Here is a 27,253-nt window from a genome sequence, read left to right as displayed (position 1 = left end):
GCTATGTGAACACATGTTGTAGTAAGAGTGGGAATTATGAAGCAATTTAAAAAAAAAAAAAAATAATAATAATAAAATAATAATAAAACATACTTCTGATAGTGAAGACTGTTTTATATATTCAGTAGAGACTAGTTATTGGTACCTAACTTGTATTCACAAGATAATTCACTTATTTATCATTTCTCTGATTTTCCAAAATTTTCTTAAAAAAACTTAACACAAAATCTTCAAATCTCCATTGTGATATTCTCCACAGCCTGCAGCTACTTGCGAAGCATTAGCATGCTACTAAGTTGATGAACATGATAAACATTTAATGTAATGTTAGCATCTAATGTTAGCATGTAGCTCAAAGCAAAGCCTTAGTGTGTGGCTGTAGCAGTGAACCATGATGGAGACAAAGAAGAACATCTGTACCTTTCATCTTTGACTTTTTTTCCTTTTCTTTGATGATGATTGGTCCATAATTGACATCTTCAGTTCTCACTGCTGAGTAGACTATAGCTTCATCACTCTCTGCACAATCAAAGGCATACAAAGGACATCAGTGCAGGTAGAACACCGAAAGAGATTGTATTGATGGTGCTTCCCCTGATGCAGTAATACTTCTTTATAATTTCATAAGGTATTATGATTATATTAAAAGTTTACAATTATTTCAAATGAAATAAATGAAAACACAGAAGATAGATTTTAATTTTAATTACTGATACTAAGGTAAAAGTAAAAGGGTAAATTGAAAATCAGTGACTAAAAAAGATCTTGTTCTAAGAAGTAATGACTCTTAAAGAAAATAGCCAAGTCATAATGTTTGATGAATCACAGAATATTTAATATGTTCATTTGTTTTTGTTTTAATGATCTATCAATCCTGTTATGGACCTTGCTTTGTGTACTGGGCCACAGTTGTGCTGGAACAGAAAAAAAAAGCCGGATGTTTATTAGCACATATGTCGCTCAGCCGCACAACAAATCACACAAATACGAAAAGATGATGGTGAGCTAACAACTGACCCTGAAGAAATTAAAGAAACTTTCACTACATTTTATTCAAATCTTTATACATCTGAAACTACAAGTGACTGCTCTGATATGGAGCATTTCTTTAACAATCTTCAGGTTCCTCTTGTAACAGTGGCCCATAGGACTGAAGCTGAACTTCCACTCAGTTATGTAGAAATAGGTACTGCAATAAAGGCGATGCAGAATGGCAAGGCACCGGGCCCTGATGGGTACCCCATTGAGTTCTATAAAAAATTTTCTGACAAGCTAACAACAATTTTACTTGACATCTTTAATGATTCTTTGTCTCGTGGGTCACTTCCACAGACAATGACTGAAGCATCTATTTTCCTCTTGCTGAAATCAGGTAAAGACAGCACAGAGCCTGGTTCATACCGTCCCATTTCACTCCTAAACTGTGATGTAAAAATCTTGGCAAAGGCTCTTGCCCTACGCCTAGAAACTACAATCCACGATGTAATATCTGCTGACCAAACTGGCTTTATCCCAGGCCGTCACTCATTTACGAATGTCCGTCAGCTCCGAAATGTTATCCACTCTCCTGCATCCAGCGTGGTGCCTGAGGTGGTTATCGCGCTGGATGCAGAGAAAGCATTTGATAGGGTGGAATGGGGTTATTTATCCGCTTGTTTAAAAAAATTTGGTTACGGCCCCAATTTTATTTCATGGATAAGACTTTTATATACATCACCCAAAGCCTCTATAATCATAAATGGTAAATGTTCACGTTATTTTAAGTTGACAAGGGGTACCCGTCAGGGCTGTCCAATCAGTCCATTATTATTTGCCCTGGCCATAGAGCCCCTCTCTATTACACTCAAAACCTTGCCATCAATTGCAGTTATCCATAGGATGGATAAAGAGCATAGAGTGTCCCTTTATGCAGATGATCTGTTAATGTATGTATCTGATCCTGTTTCATGTGTCCCCAATATTATTCACACCTTAAGCAGCTTTGGCTCCTTCTCTGGATACAAACTGAACTTCAGTAAAAGCGAATGCTATCCTGTTAACGATCTAGCTCTTCAAATACAGAACAGTGCTATACCTTTCAAAACAGCCAAAAACGGCTTTAAATATCTTGGCATAAATATAACAAGAGATTTGCATAATCTCTATGAAGAAAATTTCTGTCCGTTACTTGAAAAGGTCAAATCAGACTTAAAGAAATGGAAGCCACTTCATTTATCGTTGGCAGGGAAGGTAAATTGTATAAAAATGAATATACTCCCCAAGTTTCTTTATCTTTTTCAGTGTATCCCACTTTACCTTCCAAAATTATTTTTTAAATCTATTGATAAAGCTCTGATCTCATTTATATGGGATGGGAAAAAACCTAGAATACGCCTGGATCTGTTACAGAGGCCTAAAAACCTAGGCGGCTTAGCCCTTCCAAATTTTCGCCATTACTATTGGGCCTCAAATGTTCAAAAAATCATATATTGGCTCAATACCCCTGATGAAGACTGGTGCCCAATTGAAGCGGCGTCTTGCATCTCCACCTCTCTTAGAGCCGTGGTCACCTCCAGCCTTCCAATTTCCTCACGGCAGCACACCACCAGTCTTATAGTTATTAACACCCTCAAAATATGGGCTCAATTTTGAAAGAACTTTGGGTTTGAAAATCTTCTCCATTTAACCCCTATACACAATAATCACCTTTTCCTTCCCACCAGATTAGATTCTGAATTTGCTCTTTGGCAGAGACGAGGCCTCCATAACTTTTCTGACATGTACATAGACGGTGTCTTGGCAAGTTTTCAGGATTTGTCACACAAATTTGACCTCCCTTGGTCCAACTTATTTAGATACTTTCAAGTTCGCCACTTCCTTCAGCATCATAACCCTGACTTTCCAAATATAACTCCATTTACTGCTGTAGATGATCTGTTGAAACTGACATTTAAGCCTAAAGGCCTTATCTCAAGAATTAATAATTGTATAGCCTCCTTTAAGAATATAACAATGCCAAAGATCAAAGCAGACTGGGAGAATGAGCTGGGGGTGGACTTAGAGGAGGAGACCTGGGAGAGCGCTCTGTTAAGAGTAAACAACAGCACTTTTTGTGCCAAATTAAACATCATACAGTTCAAGATTCTACACCGCATTCACTACTCCAAGGCAAGACTGGTCAAAATATTTCCAAACATAGATGCAAGCTGTGAGAGATGTAGAAATCCCTTTGCAGATTTAACACATATGTTTTGGTCATGTCCTACTTTAAAAGCCTACTGGTCAACAATTTTCAAAACATTGTCCGAAGCATTGAATGTTGAGCTATATTTGGTGTCACAGAGAGAGGGCATAGAACACTAAGGAAGAGTCATAAAAACATAATCGCTTTCACTACATTGCTTGCACGCAGAAGGATATTGTTGCATTGGAAGTCCAAAAAGCCACCCGAAGTTATATGAACAGACATTCATTGTTTAAAGGCAGTAACAGCATCTGGTTTATTGAGCTATAAGACGAGGCTTGATTTTTAGTGGCTTTTTGGAAAAGATAAAGTACGCTCTCAAGGGGTCGAAGGAGAGATTCTTTGCTGTTTGGGATACATTGCTAAAACATTTAGAGAAATTTTAGAGAAAATTAAAACCATACCCACCTGAAAGATGCTTGACAGCTGCCGTAAATCCCTTTTTTTTGTGTGTGATTGGGATTAATTTTGTGCAAACTATTCCCCTTTAAGTGCACATCTTCAAATATGGTGAATTTCCTTGTACCTCATTTAAATTCACTTTATTCATTAATTTATTTTAATTTTTTTCCCCCTCTGGATCGGTGTCCAATATGTTCTTGGGGTGGGGTAAATATATAAAAAGGAGCATTGTGGCCTATGCTATATGTATGTCTTTGTACTACATTGCTGATGCTCAATAAAAAAAAAATTAAAAATTAAAAAAAATAAGAAAAAAGGAAAAACAAGTCTTCCTCAAACTGTTTCCACAAAGTTTGAAGCACTGAACTGTCTGAAATGTCTTGGTAAGCTGGGGAATTAATTATAAAGTAACAAGCAGTTTCCATATTTCTATTCAGAAATACAAATCTGATGTTATCATCAGTCCAGTGCTAATTCTCTAATGTTAGCATAGTAGTAAGATGGTAAACACAATGAAGAGTAAAACCACTAAAATCAGGGTGGTAGCTTTCTACTGTTTTCATTTAGCTTAAAGCTGTCTTAGCTAATTATAGGCCAATCTCCAACCTTCCTTTTATATCAAAAATCCTTGAAAGAGTAGTTGTCAAACAGTTAACAGATCATCTGCAGAGGAATGGCTTATTTGAAGAGTTTCAGTCAGGTTTCAGAGCTCATCACAGCACAGAAACAGCTTTAGTGAAAGTTACAAATGATCTTCTTATGGCCTCTGACAGTGGACTCATCTCTGTGCTTGTCCTGCTAGACCTTAGTACAGCGTTCAATACTGTTGACCATAATATTCTATTAGAGCGATTAGAACATGCTGTAGGTATTACACTGCAGTTTGTATCATATCTATCTAATAGACTCCAATTTGTACATGTCCTCTTCACGCGCTGAGGTTAATTATGGAGCTCCACAGGGTTCAGTACTAGGACCAATTCTGTTTACATTATACATGCTTCCCTTAGGCAGTATCATCAGAAGACATAGTATGCATTTTCACTGCTATGCAGATGACACGCAGCTCTATCTGTCTATGAAGCCAGATAACACACACCAATTAGTTAAACTGCAGGAATGTCTTAAAGACATAAAGACCTGGATGGCCGCTAACTTTCTGCTTCTTAATTCAGATAAAACTGAGGTTATTGTACTCGGCTCTGAGGAGTGTTTAGATTACATGAAAAAGTAATCCAATTCAAACTAAAAAACTGAAAAACACCCTAAAGTGCCTAAATTTCTTCAAAGTTCAAAGACAACCAACAATATCCTCTGAATGTGCAAACACTGTTACATGTTTGCAGTTTCTTAAATACCCTTCACTCCTACTTTTCTTAAACATTTCCATATTGTGAAGCATCACAAGACTGGTTCTAGAAGGAAACTGAACCACTGAACCAAAAACAAACAACGATCTATGAACTTAATTTTTCTATTTTGTTTGGTCTATGAAAAAATGTGGTGAAAAATGGGTTTCCCATTCGAGTATGTGTAATTTCATGAAGGTAAAACTTAAGTATTACCAATTTATTTTCGTTATGTATCCTTTAACACTTTATTGCTATTTACCTCAGTCCTATTGTTAGCATTTTTTAAACTGTGTATTATTATTATTTTTATTATTATGTGTATACACATATTTGTATTTACACACCATTCGTGAATACTTCCATCCTCAACCAATCATCACTTTTTAAAAAAAGGAAGAAGAAAAACATCTACCTCTGATTTTTTTGTTTAGCTGCTGTTGATGATTTAATATTTTGATGTCATTATATGTGAAGTCATCTTCTTGGGCATCTTGTTTATCTGCTGATGTGGACAAAGTGAAAACTAATTTCCTTTAAGAATCTAAACAAATTATACATTTACAACAACTGGAAATGAAACTGTTCAGCTTCCAAATGTTTGTAAGTGTTACATATCCACAGAATCCAAACAGAAATGATCACAGTGAACAGTGATTAATTAACATTCAGAAGTCTGAGGCTCACCTTCAGGTTTCCTGTGAACACATTTTCTCACCAGCAGAACCAGTAACACCAGTAGAACCACAACACAGACTGATCCAAGAGATGACAACACAGAGAGAACATAGGAACCAGAGTTGGAGGTGGATGTAGGTGGAGGTGTGGACGTAGGTGGAGGTGTGGATGCAGGTGGAGGTGTGGTGGTTTGTTTGTCTAAAATAAAGCAAACACAGTCATTAAGTTCTCACCTTTCTCACTCACTATGTGTTAATAGACCTCTCTGCATCGAATCATATCTGTTATTAATCTCTGTCTCTCTTCCACAGCATGTCTTTATCCTGTTTTCCTTCTCTCACCCCAACCGGTCGCAGCAGATGGCCCCGCCCCTCCCTGAGCCTGGTTCTGCCGGAGGTTTCTTCCTGTTAAAAGGGAGTTTTTCCTTCCCACTGTCGCCAAAGTGCTTGCTCATAGGGGGTCATATGATTGTTGGGTTTTTCTCTGTATTTATTATTGTGCGATCTACTGTACAATATAAAGCGCCTTGAGGCGACTTTTGTTGTGATTTGGTGCTATATAAATAAAATTGAATTGAATTGAACTGAATTGTCGTCACATTGTGAATGTTGAAAGCTGCAGAAACACAGACAGGTGAGTGTGTCACCTGTGACAGTGATCCAGCTGGATGGAGACTCTCCATGACCGCTGATGTCACACTTGTAGAGGCCTTCATCAGACCTGGAAACATGCTGGATGGTCATGTGACCTGTAGGCTGCTTCCTGATGAGGGAGCCATCTTTATAGAAAGCAGCTGGGAGGTTGGAGGGAGTGGTCTTTGTTTTACAGAGCAGAGTGACGTCATCTCCCTCCATCACAGGGAGGACAGGACTCTGCAGGATCACTGATCCACCTCAACACAGAGACAAACTACAGCATTTCATCCATTTACACACAGCTTCATCAACACTAACTCCACACACTCAGCTTATCAGTGACTGTCAGGTTAACCATGTTACTGATGGGACCCTCTCTGGACTCACACCAGTAAACTCCACTGTCCAATGGGTACATGTAGCTGATCTTACATGTAGAACCATTTACTTCTCCCCACCCATCTCCACACTGAGTGATGTTTGGTTTGCTTGTGTTTCTCCTCAGAGTCCATCCAGCAGAGCTGTCGTCCTCCTCACAGCTCAGAGACACGATGTCATTCTTAAAGATCTGAGAGCTGCTGGGACTCACAGTCAGTCGAGCTGTGAGGGTTAAAATGAAAAACTGATTAACTCATGATGACTGTTTTCTTTTGTCAAAAGATTTATAATTCTGTAATTAATCCCTAATTGCATTAATTTTAAATCTAAGGCCCATTCTTTAAACAGCAACCCAAACAGGTCATATTGGGTTAATGAAGGTCCCTTTTGAGCACATTGGCATGGACCTCTTTCACCAAAGTGCATGGGGATATCACTTTGTATTAGTTCTGGTGGATTGTGCAATGCAATATCCTGAAGCAGTGCTTCACACAGCACAACATTTCGACAAAAAGTGTGGCACGGGTAATGTTACAGATCATCTCCTGAGCAGAAGGAGATACTAATTCTCCAAGGCACTTTGTTCATGTCTTGCATACTAAAAGAACTATACCAATTATTGAGCATTAAATCTGTTTGGACCAGCATCTACCACCCTCAGAATAACAGACTGGTGGAATTGTTGAGTAAGAATTTAAAGTCCATGATTTATAAGTTAATTCACAAGGATGAACACAATTGGGATTCCTAGCTAAACCCTGTGATTTTCTCCCTTTGAGTTACTGTTCAGCAGAAAACCATGTGGGGTGTGAGACCTAATTAAAGGAAACTGAGGCTACGTCCACACTAGCCCGGATACATTTGAAAACGGCCACACTATCATTTTCAGTCATTTTCACAAAGTTGTGCGTCCACATTGAAAGCGCTTACATTCCAGTACTGCGCATGTGTGAAACACAAGACGATTTGACCTGCCTCATTTCTGTCTGCCGTTAATTTACTTTCCAGCTCTTTGAAACGATGCAGGAAAATGTCGAGGAAAAGCATCGTGTTTTTTAAATGGACTAACAATGGACAGGGGAGGAGCCACACAGGAGCCATGACACCCACCCCCGGCTTCTGTGGACTCCAACATACACTCCCCTCTCCCAAAATCCTCTCTTTCTATCTCTGCACTTTAAGTGAGGAACGAGCTTTGCAAGATCAAGGTGAGGAAAGCTGCAGGTCCAGATGGCATCAGCTCCAGGATCCTGGGGTGCTGTGCAGATGAACTGTGTGGCATCCTAGGATATCTGTTCAACCTGAACCTGTCGCTGGGGAAAGTTCCACAGCTGTGGAAAACCTCCTTTATGGTACCGGTACCAAAGACCTCCCATCCCAAGGACCTCAGCAGCTACAGGCCGGTAGCCCTGACATCACATCTGATGAAGATCCTCCAGAGGTTGGTTCTAAACCATCTGCGCCCCCTGGTGAGGTCTTCATTTAATCTGCTGCAGTTTGCTTACCAGCCTGGCATCGGGTGGAGGACGCCATCATCTACCAACTGCACCGAGCTCTGACTCACCTGGAGTGGCCTGGAAGCACTGTGAGGATCATGTTCTTTGATTTCTTTAGTGCTTTCAACACCATCCAGCCATGACTTCTGAGGGACAAGCTGACTACCTCACAGGACGCCCACAGTATGTGAGGACACAGGGCTGTGTCTCTGACACGCTTGTCTGCAGTACAGGGGTCCCACAGGGAACGGTGGTGGCTGGTTGCCACAACACTGATGCTCTTTACAGGAAGGGTCAGAGCAGACTCTACCTGCTGAGGCGGCTGAGGTCATTTGGAGTACAGGGAGCGCTTTTAAAGACCTTCTATGACTCTGTGGTGGCATCTGTCATTTTTTACAGTGTGGTATGTTGGAGCAGCAGTTTATCGGCAGCTGAGAGGAAGAGGTTGGATAAACTCATCAGGAAGGCCAGCTCTGTTCTGGGATGCTCCCTGGACCCAGTGCAGGTGGTGGGAGACAGAAGGACTCTGGCCAAAATAACATCTCTGATGGACAGAGTCTCCCACCCCATGCATGTAAATGTTGCTGAACTGCAGAGCTGCTTCAGTGACAGACTGCTGCATCCTAGATGCATGAAGGAGCGTTTTCAAAGGTCCTTCCTCCCTGCAGCTGTCAGACTGTACAATCAAAGCTGTAACTTGCACTATTTTATCAACTGATTCGCACTATGACCAGGGTTTGCCTCTTATCTGTATTTAATTTTATTTAATTTAACAACTGTACGGTATTCTGTTTTTGGTAACCATTGTCCTTAAATATGTAAAAATTGGGTATGTTTCTGTTCTGTGTCTTGTGTACTGTTTTTTTTGTATATGTGTTGTTGTTTTTTGCTGCTGTTACAACCAATTTTTCCTTTCGGACAATTAAAATATTATTCTATTCTATTCTATTCTATTCTATTCTATTCTATTCTATTCTATACACCTCAACCTTCTGCTTTTCTGGAGAGCCTGGTGAAGGAAAAAGATGAGCTGGAGCCGGAAGTGCCAGAAACCACCATTCTCACTTCCCTCCATCATGATGACCATCATATGCAGCCCCAGAGAGTGGATGTTGCTGCATTGCAACAGGTTTTTGCAGATGTGTTCTCCCCACGGTGGGTCACACCAATCTTAGAGCACCATTTTGAAACGTGTCCTGGCATGATGTTGCATTCATGGCCCTACAGGTTACCTGAGCCCAAGAGGCACATTTTTCAGAGAGAATTCACAGAAATGCTGAAAATGTAATAAAAGAGTCACACAGTGCTTGGTGTGACCCAATATTTCTTGTGGTGAAGACTGATTGGTCTATGTGGGTCTGTGTTGACTACCACAAGGTGAATAAGGTGTCATAGTTTGACACCTACCCAAGCTCCTGGACTGGTTAGGCATTTGATTTTCTTGTCTCTTGTTTGTTTCTTGTTTGTGTGTATGTGTGTAAGCAAATAAATCCCGAGAACCTTTGCACATTTCCCTGCAGTAATAGCATCTTTTGATTGCATTTACTGACCTTGGTTTGTTGTGCAGCTCAGCAGTGAGATCAGAACTAAAGAGAAACGACACTCAGGTTGATTTGAGGTGAACATAAAGAACAACTCCACACAAACAGCTGACAAACACACAAACAACTGTGTTGATATAATGAGTGAATGATTTGATCCTTTCACTGCCTGCTGTGTTTCCTCGACTCCTGAGCAAAGATAAAGAGTCAGTTCAGACCTGCAGTTGGTCCTCGTGGTGTTTTGAACTTGAATTCAGCCTGATTTGTTTTTCATGTCTTCTCCTCCATCATCAGTTATCAGGAGAGCAGACAGTCAAAGTACAAGAATTCAAACAAATACAGAGATTCTACTTACAGAGCAGACACAGCACAGATGTTTCCTTCATCGTCCTTCTCACTCATTTGAGCTTTTTTTCATTTCTCTCACTGACACCAAGTGAAGCCCGCCCTCTTCCTCTGAGTCTGTGGTTTTTACTGGTGTAAAGATAGTAGTGGGGGACCCACTGTTTTCTTTGTGAAAATATATGCAATAAGTAATTTTAAAAGTAACGCAATGTGGTGCCTTTTCTCTTAAAACAGTTGAATCAGAACACTGCTGCTACTGCAGAAACTGGAGCTGAATGTTTTTCTCATTTCTCTTGGTAGCATGGAATGCAGAGGTTGTATAATGAAACTTTGACACTTACATCATTGAAAGCATATCAAATTAAAGTGTTCTCTCCACTGGTCTCTCAAACAGCTTTCTGTCATAAAGCTTTTGTCATGCCTGTTTCTATCCATGCGTTACATCATTACCAAGTTGAGGCCATAGTTAGATTAGCATGTTGCTTTCACTGCCCTTTGTGCATCGTGCACTTTGTGTGAAAATACCACTTATTTCTAACACAGTTATTTTCCAGTGTTAGAAAATAAATACTGCGCACTTCACTGTTGGGGTTTTTGGGGTGACATGAAATGCCTTTTTGTCCTCTAATCATGGTGTGTATTATGATATCCAAAAAGTCATCTGACCAAACTGTACTCCCTCAGTATTTTTTACAGGTTTGTCTAAATGTTGTTCAGCAAGCTTTGAACATGCTTCAATATGGGTTTTCTTCAGCAATGCAGTCTTGAATGGTGATCATGCACACAGGCCAGTCGAGTGCATTACTTATTGTTTTCATCAAAACAATGGTACCTGCTCCTTCCAGTCTTTCTGTAGCGCTCCACAAGTGTCCCTTAGCTCTTCGACAACTTTTCTGATTATTCTTTTCACACCTGTACGATATCTTGTCGGGAGCACCTGGTCATAGCTGGTTTATGGTGAAATGATGTTTTTTTTCCACTTCTGGATTGTGGCCCCAACAGTGCTCACTGGAACGTTCAGTAGTTTTGAATTTTTTCTGTGACCAGTGCCATCAGTATATTTTGCAACAAATAAGGTTGTGAAGGTGACATTCCAGTTCCCAATCGCTAGTCTCTGTAACCAGGGACCAGTCAGCCAGGGTTTCGGCCCCTGGCCAATGCGCACACTGCAACCAACCCCTACAGCGCCTCCTGCTGTACTGCCTATAGAGCTTGGTTACGCTGTGGGACAGGCCAAGTGGAACGTGGCCCACACAGTGTTTGAAGCAAGAACTTGGGTGTGGGAGGAGTTCAGAGAGGCCATGGACGGCAGGCTGAGGTCACTCAGTTCCAAGCTCCTTAGACTACAATGACCTGGATGACTGAGAACCTTCACAGTCATCATGCCACCATGACCTTGGTGGCAGGGCCCGTGGGGGGCATGAGGTTGGCCCTGAGTTCCTGAAAGCTCTGGATGTTAGAGCTGTGTTGCTTTACATGACCATGTTGTATGGAGATACAAGTGGAGTTACAGAGGTCACCCGCAGATTACCTTCCTGAAGCTTCCATCACAGCTGGTCATAGCTGCAGAAGCCGTATGAGCCTCTTTGTTAATAAATCGAGTGACGCCGTTTGATTGGAAGTGTGGGCCTCAGTGGGTGGTAGCTCATTATCATAAACTAGCCAACAGTCACATATTACACCTATCCTTAAATTCCTCCACTGGCTTCTAGTTATTAACATATAAAGCTCTACAGGCTCTACATGTTGTCTTAAAAAGTGCTATATAAATACAATTTTACTTACAAGGAGAGTACCATGCTCATAAAGCAGAGCTTCTAAGACCTTTTTAGTACAGCCATCCTTTCTGATCATCTAATCAGGGTCTTCTAACTGTCCCTCTCTATAATTTTAAAACCAGCGGTGACTGTGCTTTGGAGGCTGTTTTGAGCAAACTGTGGAACTTCCTCTGTCAGTCAGGTCAGCTGACTCTGCTATTTGGTTTAAGGGACTGAAAATGTCTTTTTATTGGATAATGTTTTCTTGATCTTTGTCCTTTCTTTTTTTAGCCATAGTTTGCAACTATTTGTGTGTGTGTGTGTGTGTGTGTGTGTGTGTTGGAATGAATGTCTGACTGACGCTTTAATTCACAGATAAGACATTAAGATGATGTTATCACTTATTGGTCATGTGACAACCAGGAGGACTGAGAAGAAAAGAGCAAAAATTAACACATGAGAAGAAGAGCTGAGGAGGGGCATCGTCACACTGAGAATGTTTGTATTTAAATTGAAAATATCTCCCTCTAGTGGCCATATATAAGATATATGGCCACATATATTTATTAGCCCCACGTGTGGGAAATTTGTTTTGTTACAGCAGTGGACAGTACAAAGTTGCATAGAAAAATTAGAGAAAAACACTGAAATAACATATTAATAAGATACTGTACACAATAGAATAGAATAAAATAAAATAAAATAGAATACAAATGCTATATACAATTGAGTATAATACAACGATGCCAGAAAGAGAAAGCGTATTACACTTAGTGTTATTGCACATGTGTGTGTTAGATCAGTTAAAGTCTTTATTGTGGAGTCTGACAGCAGTGGGGAGGAAAGACCTGCGAAATCTCTCCGTCCCACACCGTGGGTGCCGCAGTCTCCCACTGAAGGAGCTGCTCAGTGCTGTCAGTCTCATGCATGGGGTGGGAGATGTTGTCCAACAGGGATGACAGCTTAGCCACCATTCTCCTGTCACTCACCACCTCCACTGGGTCCAGAGGGCATCCTAGAACAGAGCTGGCTCTGCGGATCAGCCTGTTCAGTCTCTTCCTGTCCCCAGCAGAGATGCTGTCGCCCCAGCAGACCACACCATAAAAGATGGCTGAGGCCACCACAGAGTCATAGAAGGTCTTCAGGAGTGGGCCCTCCACTCCAAACGACCTGAGTCTCCGCAGCAGGTACAGCCTGCTCTGCCCTTTCCTGTAGAGGGCGTCTGAGTTATGAGTCCAGTCCAGTTTGTTGTTCAGATGAACACCAAGGTACCTGTAGCTGTCCACAGCCTCAATGTCCATACCTTGGATGTTCACTGGTTGCAGTGGAGGATGTTTGTGCCTGTGGAAGTCTACCACCAGCTCCTTGGTTTTACTAGTGTTGATCTGGAGGTAGTTCAGCTGGCACCAGTCCACAAAGTCTTGAGTCAGTCCTCTGTACTCCTTGTCGTCCCCATCAGTGATGAGGTCGACTATTGCAGAGTCATCAGAGAACTTCTGCAGGAAGCACTGGGTGGAGTTGTGGGAGAAGTCTGCAGTGTAGATGGTGAAGAGGAACGGAGCCAGAACCGTTCCCTGTGGGGCCCCCGTACTGCAGACGACCCTGTCCGACACACAGCCCTGAGTCCTCACATACTGTGGTCGGTCGGTGAGGTAGTCCAAAATCCAGGTAGTGAGGTGATGGTCCACTCCTGAGTTCTCCAGCTTGTCCTTCAGAACCGAGGGAAGAATAGTGTTGAAGGCACTGGAGAAATCAAAGAACATGATTCTCACAGTGCTCCCAGCGGTTTCCAGGTGAGCGAGGGAACGATGTAGGAGGTGAATGACGGCATCATCCGCTCCAATGCCAGGCTGGTAGGCAAACTGATGTGGGTCCAGTGATGAGCTCACAAGGTGCCAAAGCTGAGCCAGGACCAGCCGCTCCAGGGTCTTCATCAGGTGGGATGTCAGAGCCACCGGCCTGTAGCTGTTGAGGTCCTTGGGGCGTGAAGTCTTTGGCACTGGTACAACACAGGAGGTTTTCCAGAGCTGTGGGACTCTCCCCAGCCTCAGGCTCAGGTTGAAGAGGTGCTCCATCACACCACACAGTTGGTCTGCGCAGGACCAGATGACCCTTGAGCTGATGCCATCTGAACCCGCTGTCCTCTTGGCTTTAATCCTCCTCAGTTCCCTCCTAACCTGGGTGGTTGAGAGAGACAGGCTGGAGCCTTGTGTTGATTGTGTATTGGATGCTGTTGTTGGGGGTGGGGAGGAGTGAGCAGGGTGAATAGAGGAGGTGTGAAGTGTCTGAGGTGTCAGAGGTGGAACAGCAGCAGTGGGGGTGGGTGAGTCTGCAGCCGATGTTGGAGACTGCCTCATGGCTGAATCAAATCTGTTAAAGAAATGATTCAGTTCATTTGCCCACCTCACATCCCTCCCAGGCAGAGAGTTCTGACCTCTGTGGCCCGAGATGGTTTTGAGGCCTCTCCAGACTTCACCAACGTTGTTTTGCTGAAGCTGGTTCTCCATCTTCTGCCTGTAGCTGTCCTTCCCATTCCTTATCAGTCCCCTAAGCTCTCTCTGCACCCTTTTTAACTCCTTCTTGTCTCTGGATTTGAAGGCCCTCCTCTTCTGCTTGAGGACAGCTTTAATTTCTCGGGTAATCCAAGGTTTGTTGTTGGAGAAACACCGCACAGTCCTGGTAGGTACGGTGTTATCCACACAGAAATTAATATAGTCAGTAATGCATGTAGTAAGGCTGTCGATGTCCTCTCCGTGGTCGTCACAGATCACCTCCCACACAGTGGACTCAAAACAATCCTTAAGAGCCTCCTCGCTCTCCTCCGACCATCTCTGCACTGTGCGGGTGGCTGGTGGCTCCCTGCGCACTAAGGGCTCATACACAGGGACAAGGTGCACCAGGTTGTGATCAGATCTGCCCAGGGGAGGGAGAGGTGATGAACTGTATGCCTCTTCTGCATTGGCGTACAGTAAGTCCAGTATTTTATTGTCTCTGGTTGGGCAGGTCACATACTGGGTGAAGGTGGGCAGTGTGGAGTCCAGTGAGACATGATTAAAGACTGTTAGCATAATTAAAGTCTGATTAAAGTCTGATTAAAGTCTGTCAGCAGAGCAGCAGACCACAGAGTGGAGAGACTTACAGGCTGCATCTGCATTGGCCGAGGTGGACACACATGTATGTTATCACGATAACATACGAGAATTCCCGGGGAAAAAAAAATATATATATATATATATGTATATATATATACCCTATGTGCAAGGGCGGTGTTAAACAGAGCCTTTGAATGGAATGACTTGATAAAGAAAAAGGTGTTAAAAGAGAAAACTTAAATTTTTTTAAAAATATTTACATCTGTGTGATATTAACAGATTATATTAAAGCAACACTTAGTTATATATTAGTTTTAAGTTTCTTTCTGGTCATGTGTGTTTCTCCAGCAGCTCTCAGTAACAGGTTAATAACTTTAATTCAAATTGCAAAGCAGTTATATTTTTAAAATATTTTCACAAAAGAAAAAGTGAGTCCCCAACCACTGTCTTTGAACCAACAGAAGAACCACAGACTCAGAGGAAGAGGGCGGGCTTTACTTGGTGTCAGTGAGAGAAATGAAAAAAAGCTCAAATGAGTGAGAAGGACGATGAAGGAAACATCTGTGCTGTGTCTGCTCTGTAAGTAGAATCTCTGTGTTTGTTTGAATTCTTGTACTTTGACTGTCTGCTCTCCTGATAACTGATGATGGAGGAGAAGACATGAAAAACAAATCAGGCTGAATTCAAGTTCAAAACACCACGAGGACCAACTGCAGGTCTGAACTGACTCTTTATCTTTGCTCAGGAGTCGAGGAAACACAGCAGGCAGTGAAAAGCTCAAATCATTCACTCATTATATCAACACAGCTGCACAGTGGACACATGACTTTACTGTGGTATTTAAGAGCAGTGGATATTTTGTAATGTACTTAGAGTTTAGTCGGTCTGTATAAAGAGCTGCTTTTTAAATAAAAACATAGAAAAAAAGTCGAAGAGCATGAAAAATCCTAGTTGTATGAATAAGGTCTTTTAAACTTCATTGAAACATGTTGCTGGCATCAAATAGAAAATGAGCAGATATATCAGAGAGACGAGTTTGTGTGTTTGTCAGCTGTTTGTGTGGAGTTGTTCTTTATGTTCACCTCAAATCAGCCTGAGTGTCATTTCTCTTTAGTTCTGATCTCACTGCTGAGCTGCACAACAAACCAAGGTCAGTAACCTTCTTCTGTCACAGTTTAAACCTGAGAAATGCTCACTGATATGACCTGATTGGGTTCATGTATCAGAAAACTGATAATTTAAAGTGTAACCACACCATTATCTCAGGCTACGTCCACATTTACATTGGTATTTTTGAAAACTGAGATTTTCCGTTTTAAAAGAAATCCTGTCCACACGTGCAGTTTTTGGAAAATATCTCCGTCCACATGTAAACGCCAAAAACGCAGTGAAACGTTGTCACGAACATGCCAAATCCTAGCCATGTAAAATCTTGGCAATCAGAAGTCTGGAAGCCTTGGAGGGAAAGAGTAAACAGGGTTTTATGCAAACCTTAAGTACTTCTGAAAAGTTTTTGTGTTTTTCTGAAAAGGGAGTTAATTTTGGGTCACTTTTCAAGTGCCTTCAACATTTAAAATGTTATTAACCAAAGACAGTATTTTGGCTGGTGTAGACTCACAACTTAGGAATGAACAAAATGCATAGAGCATACAGAAATGTAAAATTAAAATTTATTCAAAACTGACCATGACGTCAGGATTTGTGGGAGCATCTTTGTTGAATGAAGAAGTTCACTCTGATGGCTCTGTCTTTCTAAATGGAGGGACAGTGACTGTGTATGTATATGTAAGCATGTAAAACTGCAGATAATAAGATTAACAGCGACAGTATTTTGTCTATATCTGCCATTGTAGAAATTCATCTCACTTAATAATAATAATAATAATAATAATAATAATGTGGCGCACAGAGTGACGTGGAAAAAGGTGCAAACCTTTGACGTTGCATGACTAAATCTGTTTTCCTTGTCCACACCTGAACGCAAAACCGGAGTTTTCAAAAAGCTGCATTTTAAAAAATACATGTGTACATGTGGACATAGCCTAAGTTTGAACTAAAGTATAACTGATTAGAAGTTGATGTTTTGTGAGTTTTTCATTGTAACCCTGACAGCTCGTCTGACTGCGAGTCCCAGCAGCTCTCAGATCTTCGAAGGAGACTTTGTGTCTCTGAGCTGTGAGGAGGACGACAGCTCTGCTGGATGGACTCTGAGGAGAAACACAAGCAAACAGCAGAGGACTCAGTGTGGAGATGGGTGGGGGAAAGCAGCTGGAGCATCATGTAACATCAGTTACATTCAGCCCTGGCACAGTGGAGTTTACTGGTGTGAGTCCAGAGAGGGTCCCATCAGTAACATGGTTAACCTGACAGTCACTGGTAAGCTGAGTGTGTGGAGTTAGTGTTGATGAAGCTGTGTGTAAATGGATGAAATGCTGTAGTTTGTCTCTGTGTTGAGGTGGATCAGTGATCCTGCAGAGTCCTGTCCTCCCTGTGATGGAGGGAGATGACGTCACTCTGCTCTGTAAAACAAAGACCACTCCCTCCAACCTCCCAGCTGCTTTCTATAAAGATGGCTCCCTCATCAGGAAGCAGCCTACAGGTCACATGACCATCCAGCATGTTTCCAGGTCTGATGAAGGCCTCTACAAGTGTAACATCAGCGGTCATGGAGAGTCTCCATCCAGCTGGATCACTGTCACAGGTGACACACTCACCTGTCTGTGTTTCTGCAGCTTTCAACATTCACAATGTGACGACAACTTAATGACTGTGTTTGCTTTATTTTAGGGGAACACACCACCACACCTCCACCTACGTCCACCTCGCCTCCATCACTCTCTCCTCCTGTTCTCTCTGTGTTGTCATCTCTTGGATCAGTCTGTGTTGTGGTTCTACTGGTGTTATTGGTTCTGCTGGTGAGACGATGTGTTCACAGGAAACCTGAAGGTGAGACTCAGACTTCTGAATGTTAAATAAACACTTTTCATTGTGATCATTTCTGTTTGGATTCTGTGGACTTGTTAACAATTCATAAATCATTTTGGTCAGTAATATTTAATTTGGGTCACATCAGCAGATGAAGAACAAGACGGAGAAGATGACATCACCAGCAAAATCACATACAGTGACATCAACATATCAGCGCGTATAAAACTACCAATCAAAGCACAGAGAGGTAATTCCATTTCTAGTGTGTACACACAATGTCTCTGTGTAAGCATCCTTGAATTAAATATGATTACAACTACTATTACTGGTAACAATAATAATGTGGTGGGACATGGTCTGCTGTGCTGCTGCATTGAAGATGGACGCACCTGAGCGGCATCTGCAATCACACCTCACCGCATGAAATGGGAACTGGGTCTTGTCATGAGGTTGTTGTTGCAGTGTGTGGCCGTGAGCTGCAAAGCTGCAGCCGGTGTGTGAACAGCAACCGTGGTTAATAAAGTATGCTGAAAGCCATAAAAATGTTGTCGGGTCTGCCATGGTTCATTTACAGTGGTGGCGAAACCCAGGACTGGGCCACCAAGGAAAGGAGCAGGCCCAAATGGTGGCCAAGCTGACAGCCACACAGTGGGAGCAGGCGGTGGTGTCACGTTGCCAGCAGGAAGAATTCCAGGACCAGATTGAGCATGGGATGGAGATGATTGAGAATCTGGCAACTGGGATCTGGTCCTGGCCAGCACTGTCGCCACACCCACCGGTGTTCTCTGACACCATGGGAGTGGAGGAGGTCTGGACTGTTTCTGTGCCTGTAACGCCCCCCCGGGAGAGGCTAGCCAGGTCGCAGGCTGCCTCCGCACCCATACCCACTTCTCAGGTGGGAGTGGCTGGTGCCTGTCGCCGGTTTCTGCTTCACCCCCTGCTGCAACAGGTCGGGCCAAATAACTCCTCGACTTTGCGTTTTGTTGTGCTTTTAAGAAGACAAGGAGCCTATGGTTGATCGTTGCCAATTTATTTTCTGAATGGAAACATAACGGTGCCGGGTCAGTGCAAATGGCTCGCCACACACCCCTCCACACAGGAAGAGACTGGCTGTGAGGCCTGATACAGCGGTGTCCTCACCCAAGGATTGTGTGCCAGCAGGACCTGCCAAGCTTGAGATGGAGGTCAAGGCATGTGGGGTTGCTACGAAGCCTGAGGTCAGTGTGCTGTCTGGTCCATCCACCTGCCAAACCACTGGATACTTGGCTCACGGCCCCAACTGTTGTGCCACCACTGTCTGCCACACGGGTGGCCCCAGACCCACCAGTGCCGCTGAACAGACACCTCTCTGTCACTGGGCCAGGGGCCCAGGGCGCCGATGGTCAGGGCTGATTCCCTGTTCTGCTCACAGGGGGAGTAGCTGCAGCTGGATGTAAATAAGAAGTAGATAATTTTTTACAGTTTAAACCTTAAAAATAAATATATCTCTATGGTTGTTGTGCAGCACTTCTAGGATCTGGAAACATTCAGGAGTACTTTTTGATTTATTTTGAATTATTTCCCTTTTCTTATCATGTTGGTTTTTTAGTTTTCTGTTAGAAAAGTAAATGCAGCATTGTGTTAGCAAGGAAACTTTTGTCCCTCCTCCTACACAGTTGTTTCGAATTTCTTTGGGGGTTTCAGATTTGCTGTTTGGCCCACTGACCTTCAGGTGGGAGAACTTGAAGGTCACTAAGCCAAAGAGCCAAACAGCAAATCTGAAACAGGAAAATATTAGTCATGTTGAGGTTCACAGCAGCAGTTTTTAGTTGTGGTAAAGATGTAATAATGTGAAGTTGTCCTTTTTTCTTGAGTTACTAGTTCTTGGGGATTTATTTGCCTCCTCAGATGTTTCTCAGCTCTGTGTGTTTGTTCAAAAAAATATGGGGGAAAAAAATGATCGGGGCAATCAACATTAAGCCCAAATTGTGGTGGTCAGTGTGTAACGGCCTTAAATCTGAAATATGAGGATGCTTTTCTGTCCTTTCCTTTAAATTGGACTTGGTTTTAAGTTGGTGTTAAAGTTAGATTTGGGTTAATGAAAAGTGTTTCTGACTTTAATAATGTAACTGATGATTTTTATGAAGCGCTCTGCAAACAAAATGTGATAATGTCATCATTTTAGTCAACTGTCTTCAACTCTGTCCTTACTGAGGGTTGTTCACTGTGAGCTGGACTGTGTGTTTGTGGTCTGTGGTTAACTGAAGCTAACAGCTCTGCAGTCGTCCAGCATCCTGTTTCTGATGGAAAGAAAACACTTCAGCTGCAGCTGTTTCAACACAGAGCTGTTCAATTTAAACACAGGAAGGAACATTTGGAAAATAATCTCTCTAAACTCTGCACACATCAACTCTTTCAAAGTCAATATTACCTTCATTAAATTCTTCCAGTATCACCTGCTTTCCTTTAAAATTAGCCTTTGACCTTTCTCACAAAAAGTTACATAAATAAAACTTGTTCAGAATTAGTTTGATGTTAATATGAATATTAAAAGACATGGACCAAAGATCAATACTTGTGTGTTTTCAGCTGCTGAACCTGTAACTCTTTTAACATGCTTGTTTTGCGCTTTGTGGTGAAGGGTCTTAATCTGCACTTAAACAAGATGGCAGCTTTGTGGTCGTCCACTTTCCTTTTTCAAAGAAACACCCACAGGTTTTTGCAGTGACTGTGTTTTGCAATCAAGATGTTCAGATAAGAAAACGGTAAAAAGGTTACAGAGGTTCATTAAAAGGAAACGCATAAGGACTTTTATAATTCAGCATTTAAAAACAATACAAAAAATATTTCTACAGCTGCATTATAATAACATCACAATACCAATGCTGTATCTGCAATAATTTCTATGTGCTTTGTTTTACAGAGACAGATTCAGCTGTGGTCTACTCAGCAGTGACAACTGAAGATGTCTGTTATGGACAAACAACCATCAGAATAAGGAGGCCCAGGTACAGCTGCTCTTTAGACAGAGCCAAACTAGTTGCTCACCCTCGTTTTAACCATTATAAATTAACCACATCATCATTCAAACATGCAAAATGTTTCATGTTTCTGTCAAAAAAAAACAAACTTTATATGGTAAGATAAAGACCTAACAATAATACAGAGAAAACCCAACAATCATATGACCCCCTATGAGCAAGCACTTTGGCGACAGTGGGAAGGAAAAACTCCCTTTTAACAGGAAGAAACCTCCGGCAGAACCAGGCTCAGGGAGGGGCGGGGCCATCTGCTGTGATTGGTTGGGGTGAGAGAAGGAAAGACTTGCTGTGGAAGAGAGACAGAGATCAATAACAAGTATGATTCAGTCCAGAGAGGTCTATTAACACATAGTGAGTGAAAATAGGTAAAAGAAAGAGAAGTGCATCAGTGTATCATGGGAGGATTCGTGGTCACCTGATCCAGCCCTATGTGAAGGTGCACTTTATAGCAGGTGGTGTAGGACGTGGAAACAACAAATAAACTAAAATAAACATTTTATTGGTGTTACTTTGATGCTCAAAACGAAAAACAAAATACAAAAATCTCAAAGAAAGAAAAAAACCAAAAAACCAAGGGACTAGGAAACACAAGGCATGAGAGGACTGTGTTACAAGGAACAGAGGGAGACTGAGGACATAAATAACAAGAGTATGAGCAACAGGAACACAACGAGGGCAAGAGTCTATCAAAAAGGGAAAGAAAGCAGGGCTGTGCAGTGCAATGAAAATGAAACGTAGCCTAAGTTTACCTGATGGGTACAATGTTGCTGTTGGAGGGGTTTCTGCTGCTCCTGCTGCTGATAGTGCTGGAGGGCAGGGCTGATCTGAGACTGTAGACATTAAAAAGTCCATAAAGCAAGTGTAATGAGATAATAATAAAATGCAAAGATTGGTGACAGTGCTTGGAACCATTAGGCAACAAATTTAAATAAAAAAAACTGAAACTAGAATATAAGCAGGGCAAAAGAGAGGGGTGGTCATGGCAGGGTAATAATGTAAAAACAAAATCTACACACAGTGACATTTTATACCTTCTTCAGAATACTGTATATACTATGGCTACAAGACTGCTTCATGGTGCTGATCCAGGATCCTCCCCTTTATATTTATTCCTAGTGTTAAAATAATAAAGTAATAAGACTAAAAAAATTAAATAATAAATATAACATATTTTTGATTCAAATCGTTCACTATCCACTCTGTGCAGGCAATAAGCTTATTAAATGTTTAAACTGTAGAGATATTTTTCCTGCTGTAAAATCAACATTTTGTCATATTTGAAATATAAACGAATATATGTCTGTTTCTTAATGTATTTTCATTAAAATAGTGTTAAAGTCATAATTATAATAATCCATAATTATGTGGACATGATTATTACATCGTTTTTAGTGAAATATAAGCCCTCCAGAAGGGCAGGAAAAGCCCTGTAACTTATTTGAAAGCTAAATATGTTCCTTAAAACGGTGAACAGAGCTACAGACCCATGACAGCCTTACCCAGCTACGACCAGCACTATGTGTGCAGTTAATAAAAGGTGATGTTTGTCACGCTGCACACCTACTTACTGGTTTTTGTTGCATCAGTCTGCATCTCCCAGTTAATTTGTGTTTCTCCTACAGCTCTGCACCGCCCAGGCAGCAAAAAATGCCTGTGCTCTTTGTGAGCTCGTTCAAGTCTCCTAACCAGCACGCTATGGCATCAAGGATGAGCATCAGTTAATGGTAGTAATGTGACTGATACAAGCCAGATCCTTTTATCAAGCAAAATTGTGATAATAGTTAATGTTATTGTTGAGGGGCACAGACACACTACACACATACACAAACACAAAAAATAAAAGGCCTCAAGAAAAAGGCACTTGGGGCACCAATTGGGAAAGGGGCAGGTGCTCAAGCCCCTCCAGCCCCCCACCCCCCTCTGCACATGTCTGACAGGAAGTAACAGACACAGAGACACAGACAAAGGCACAGAAACACTAGGACTGGGAGTAAAAAAAAAAAAAATGTAAACATGACAGAAAGAGAGCACAAAATAACATAAACCTAAAGATTAAATAACCAAACTAAGAAGAACTGAGAATACCTGCATTAAGCAGAGGAATAGAACTATCGTACAAACCAAACACTTAAACACAATCTAAACCTCAAAATACCAAATAAACCAATATCTAAAGCCCAAACCAATAAACACTGTCCCACAGACCCAGGACAATGACACCCTAACTGTAAGCTTTGTCAAAAAGGAAAGTTTTAAGCCTAATCTTGAAAGTAGAGATAGTGTCTGTCTCCCGAATCCAAACTAGAAGCTGGTTCCACAGAAGAGGGGCCTGAAAACTGAAGGCTCTCCCTCCCATTCTACTTTTAAATACTCTAGGAACAACAAGTAGGCCTGCAGAGCGAGAGCGAAGTGCTCTAATAGGGTGATATGGTACTACAAGGTCATTAAGATAAGATGGGGCCTGATTATTTAAGACCTTGTACGTGAGGAGCAGGATTTTATAGTTTCTACTAAAACTGTTTCAGGTCAAATGTCATCTATATCTCTTCACATTCACCTGTGTTGTTCAAAACATATTACAGATTCCGGTTCTTCTCCAACTAATGCCTCTATTCTTAGCCAGCTAACTTCATGACTAATAGCTCAGTTTCCCATATCATACTTTATTAGCCAACATTAAAAACACAGACAGGAGAAAGGGGACATGTATGTAGCCTTTCATATAGTTTGCTATTTAGGTAATGTACAACATAAACCCCAACAACAGAGGTTTTTAAATGGTAAAAATATTTTTATTGAAAATAAATACAATAACAAAATAAAAGTTTAAAACCCAGGACAAAATTACAGATTCTTTCAGCCATTGATATTCATTTAGAGTCTGTTTCTTCCTGTTAAAGGGACGTTTTTATTTCCGACTGACGCTAAAGCGCTTGCTCACGGGGGGGATCATATGGTTGTTGAGGTTTTCTCTCATTTCTTTGCAATCTTGTAGGGTCTACCTTACAATAAGTGTTTTGAGGCAACTGTCATTGTGATTTGATGCTATATAAATAAATTGGAATTGAATTGAATTGAATTAAATGACAAATAATAAAATTAAACACAAGCCAAACCATGTTACACATCTAATAGACAACATGGGACTGCGTGTGATGCAGAGAGGCAGAGATTGTATTTCAATCAAGACCTCCAAAGCTTGTAATCATGTTTCCTGTTGTTTGAACTGTGTGTGTTTGTGTTCAGACTTTAAACCAGAGCCAGACGTCGTCTACTCTTCACTGAAGTAGTCCACCAGTCCAACCACTGACTGCTGAGGGATACACTATGAATGAAGTTCAATGCACACAAGATTTCTTTGCATTAGCTAGCTCGAATAAAAGTAAAAACCCAGTTGGAGATATCAGGTATCATGCAACTGATTAACAAATTTCATTGTTAAGCTGGGCTGTCTGCTTCAGGTTTTGTTCACTTTTACAAAACAAGGGCTGCCACAACAAAGTCATGTGACTGTTCTCCCAAACAATATGATCCCTGTGAGTGCCGCCCATTCCAATCAAGGACAATATTACATAATGAAAATAAAATGTTGATTAAAAATCTATACATAACAAAATTATAAAAGTAAAATGCAATACTGTTGCAAGTAAGACAAGATTACTCCTGGATTACAATTGGTGAAAATCGCTAATCTGGTGATTTAGCATACTGGGCCATGAACATGAGATGTTTCCTGATGACTTTAAATTGATTTTAATTAAATCTGAACATAACCTGTTCAGGGGCAGGTTATGTGTTCAGCTTAACGTATCACTGATGTAACACTTTTACCACCGGCTCATGTAACAAAACCCACCTTATGCCTTCGGGTGAAGTCTTAACCCTGGTTAAACATTCTGTGATAAAAGATACATCTCGAAAAGTAAATATCAGTCTAGGGTATCGTATGATTCTCACGTCTAAATAATCAATTGGAGGCTATGGGAAATACACTTGGCCTGTAAACGCTTATGTATCTGAATACTTAAATGTTAAAACACCATGCAATAAAACCAACACAAGATCTCAGGTTTAGAAAATGTATTAAACATTTGCAGGAAATTCACATTGAAACCCTTTTTTTTATGAAGAAGAACGAATATAGAAAATAAAATAGAACCCCGGGGGATAGGTTTTAGTCTTTCTTTCCTCAAACTGTCCAATTTTATTTTGAGTGCACTCTTAGTCTATTTTTGTTGGCGCGCTTTAGTTGGAGCTCGTTGTAATAACGATACCTCTGTGTATCCGTGAAGTCTTGGCCGCATCCGATGAATCACTCGCTCGTTGCGGTAGCAACCGTCTCCGCTCGCAGCAGCGAGCAACGAATCTCCGGTTCCCTCAGTAGTAGCGAATCGTCCTCCGTCAACGTCTCTCTCCCGAGGCGACTCTCAAAACTCCTTCTGTCCGCTCAGGCGGTATCCCCTTCAGCAAGGACCGTGACGTTAGCCTAGCTCCGGCTAGCTAACGTAACCAAACTTGCCTCGTGCTCACCCAGCACAAATGGTTACGGAAAGTCCACAGTCTGTTGTTTTGTTGTTGCCGAACAACCTCAACATTGGCGACATACGCAGTCCCGGAGTCTTTGCTCTGACTACGCCATTTTTTCATATATCTCCCTTTTTTCCTCTCTCGTTCTCCAGTCTTCTCCCGGAAGTGAAAAAAAACTCAAGGTCATGAACTCCCGTGACGTAGCGTAAGAAAATAATTTTTAAACCTCTTCTCTTTTTAAAGACATTCACATTCCATGAAATTATGTTTTAAAACAACTGATTTTAAACACAACTATTTATGCATTTTAATACATTTATCTATATCTAATATTTATGCAAGTTTTAGTTTCACCATGAACTGTAATTTTATCTTTAACTTATTCCCATGAAAAACAAACAAACAAATACCACTGATATTTATCAGAGTATTACACTGATTTAACCAGATCAAAAGACAGTCCGTTTAATGACACAGTATGTTTACATGGTGGGGCTCACTAAGCCCTTAATTTCACTTTGTAACAAATCTTACCGCTACTAGTGCCTCAGACCAGACTACATCCACATATTAAAAGGATTAAAGGTTTTCCTCTTATGAGTTGACTTCATCTGTTTTGCTTTTTTTTTACGTTTTTCATGTTGGTTTGTTTTTTATTGCCGTTTGTCACAGCACCAATTCACTTGATCAGCCCTTTCCATAAAGTTCTGTTCTCACTTGTGTGGTTCTGTGTGTTTCACTGAGGTATCAGGTGGACTTCACTTGTTCCACTTTGCTTGTGGCTAACTGATACAACCCTTCTCTCGTTCTTCATTATCTCTCAGAAAACAAACAAAACCGGACCACAGACTATAACAACAGGAAAATCATTCATTGGCTGTTTTATTTTGACTGCTGTTTAAGACAAGTCAAACTAACTGGAAATTTATCTTGGGAAACTTAACAATTTTCAATGTTATTGCAGTTGTGGTTTATTACTTGTTATTGTTAATGACAAATCGTAACATTTTATTGATTGCTCTTCCACCCAGGAAGCATGCATGGCACTCATTCAATATTTTATTAAGATAACAGAGCCGAAATGTTCAGTGAGAAACTACAAAGTGATAAAGATCATGATTTTAAACAAAACTTAATTCCTTTGAAGTATGTCATCATAACATTTTTTTAATGGGAAAATATTTGAATATGCATCATGTAGAATTATTTTATTTGTTCCATGACTGACAGGACTTTGAACATCAACTTGTTAAAAAACAAAAATTATGAATTCCACTTGTCTACGGTTAGCATTATGATTATTGTAAAGGACAAAACTGATGACTTGGACTTCAGAGTATTAAAGTCTAAAACCTTTTAATATTCAGCTGGAGTTTCAGCTTCAGGCTCTGTACACACATAAAACTCTGTGCAGCGAAGTGCTTTAAAACCTGATTGAAATACCTCAAAATTGTTTTGACTGTTTAAAAAACACAACAAAAATAAACAGCAACAACAACAACAACACAACACATAAAATAGCCCGGCTCCATCGCCCAAAGTTGTGAAAACCCATTCTTTAACGGATATAGTAACCCACCCCTGTCAGCAAACCTGACAAGCTTGTCAGGAGGATTAATTGTTTTCACTCTGAAGTCTGTTTGATATCTGTAGTTTTGCAGACTTTTGCATGCAGTCGGCCATAAAAATGTCAACGGGACCCAACAGTAGCGGTTTTAGATACGGGCGACACGGGCAGTTGCCCGGGGCGGCATCACGGGCATTGGAAAAAATAAATAAAAAAAATGCTCGTACTCATGCTGCCCCGACGTCAGCCAGCGCATATTGGGAATGGCATAGGCACCGATCGGTTTTCTATCGCCCATTTGCTGGGAGTAAGGGC

General features: G+C 41.2%; 1 protein-coding gene and 1 long non-coding RNA gene across 3 annotated transcripts; both read left to right on the top strand.

The window, feature by feature from the left end:
- Positions 1-15,671: 15,671 nt before the first annotated feature.
- LOC109197071 (Fc receptor-like B) lies at positions 15,672-17,578 on the top strand (the record flags this gene model as incomplete). The annotated part of the gene is made up of 2 exons (XM_019352155.2): positions 15,672-17,272; positions 17,352-17,578. Coding segments are annotated over exons 1-2 (525 nt in total), but the record flags the coding sequence as incomplete, so codon positions are not given.
- A 202-nt stretch (positions 17,579-17,780) lies between these two features.
- Positions 17,781-25,387, top strand: LOC102078586 (uncharacterized). 2 transcript variants are annotated; one of them, XR_002058369.2, is made up of 4 exons: positions 17,781-17,842; positions 17,973-18,071; positions 20,727-20,811; positions 24,091-25,387. It is a non-coding gene; the product is annotated as an uncharacterized LOC102078586 (long non-coding RNA). The 2 variants fall into 2 exon arrangements; XR_001223510.3 differs by having other exon boundaries at positions 17,786-17,842; positions 17,970-18,071.
- The last annotated feature ends 1,866 nt before the right edge of the window (positions 25,388-27,253 follow it).

The sequence above is a fragment of the Oreochromis niloticus genome, linkage group LG3 (genome assembly GCF_001858045.2).
Source record: "Oreochromis niloticus isolate F11D_XX linkage group LG3, O_niloticus_UMD_NMBU, whole genome shotgun sequence".
NCBI classification, from domain to species: Eukaryota; Metazoa; Chordata; class Actinopteri; order Cichliformes; family Cichlidae; genus Oreochromis; species Oreochromis niloticus.
Note: the sequence above shows the minus strand (reverse complement) of the source record. Positions and strands in the feature narration are given on the sequence as shown.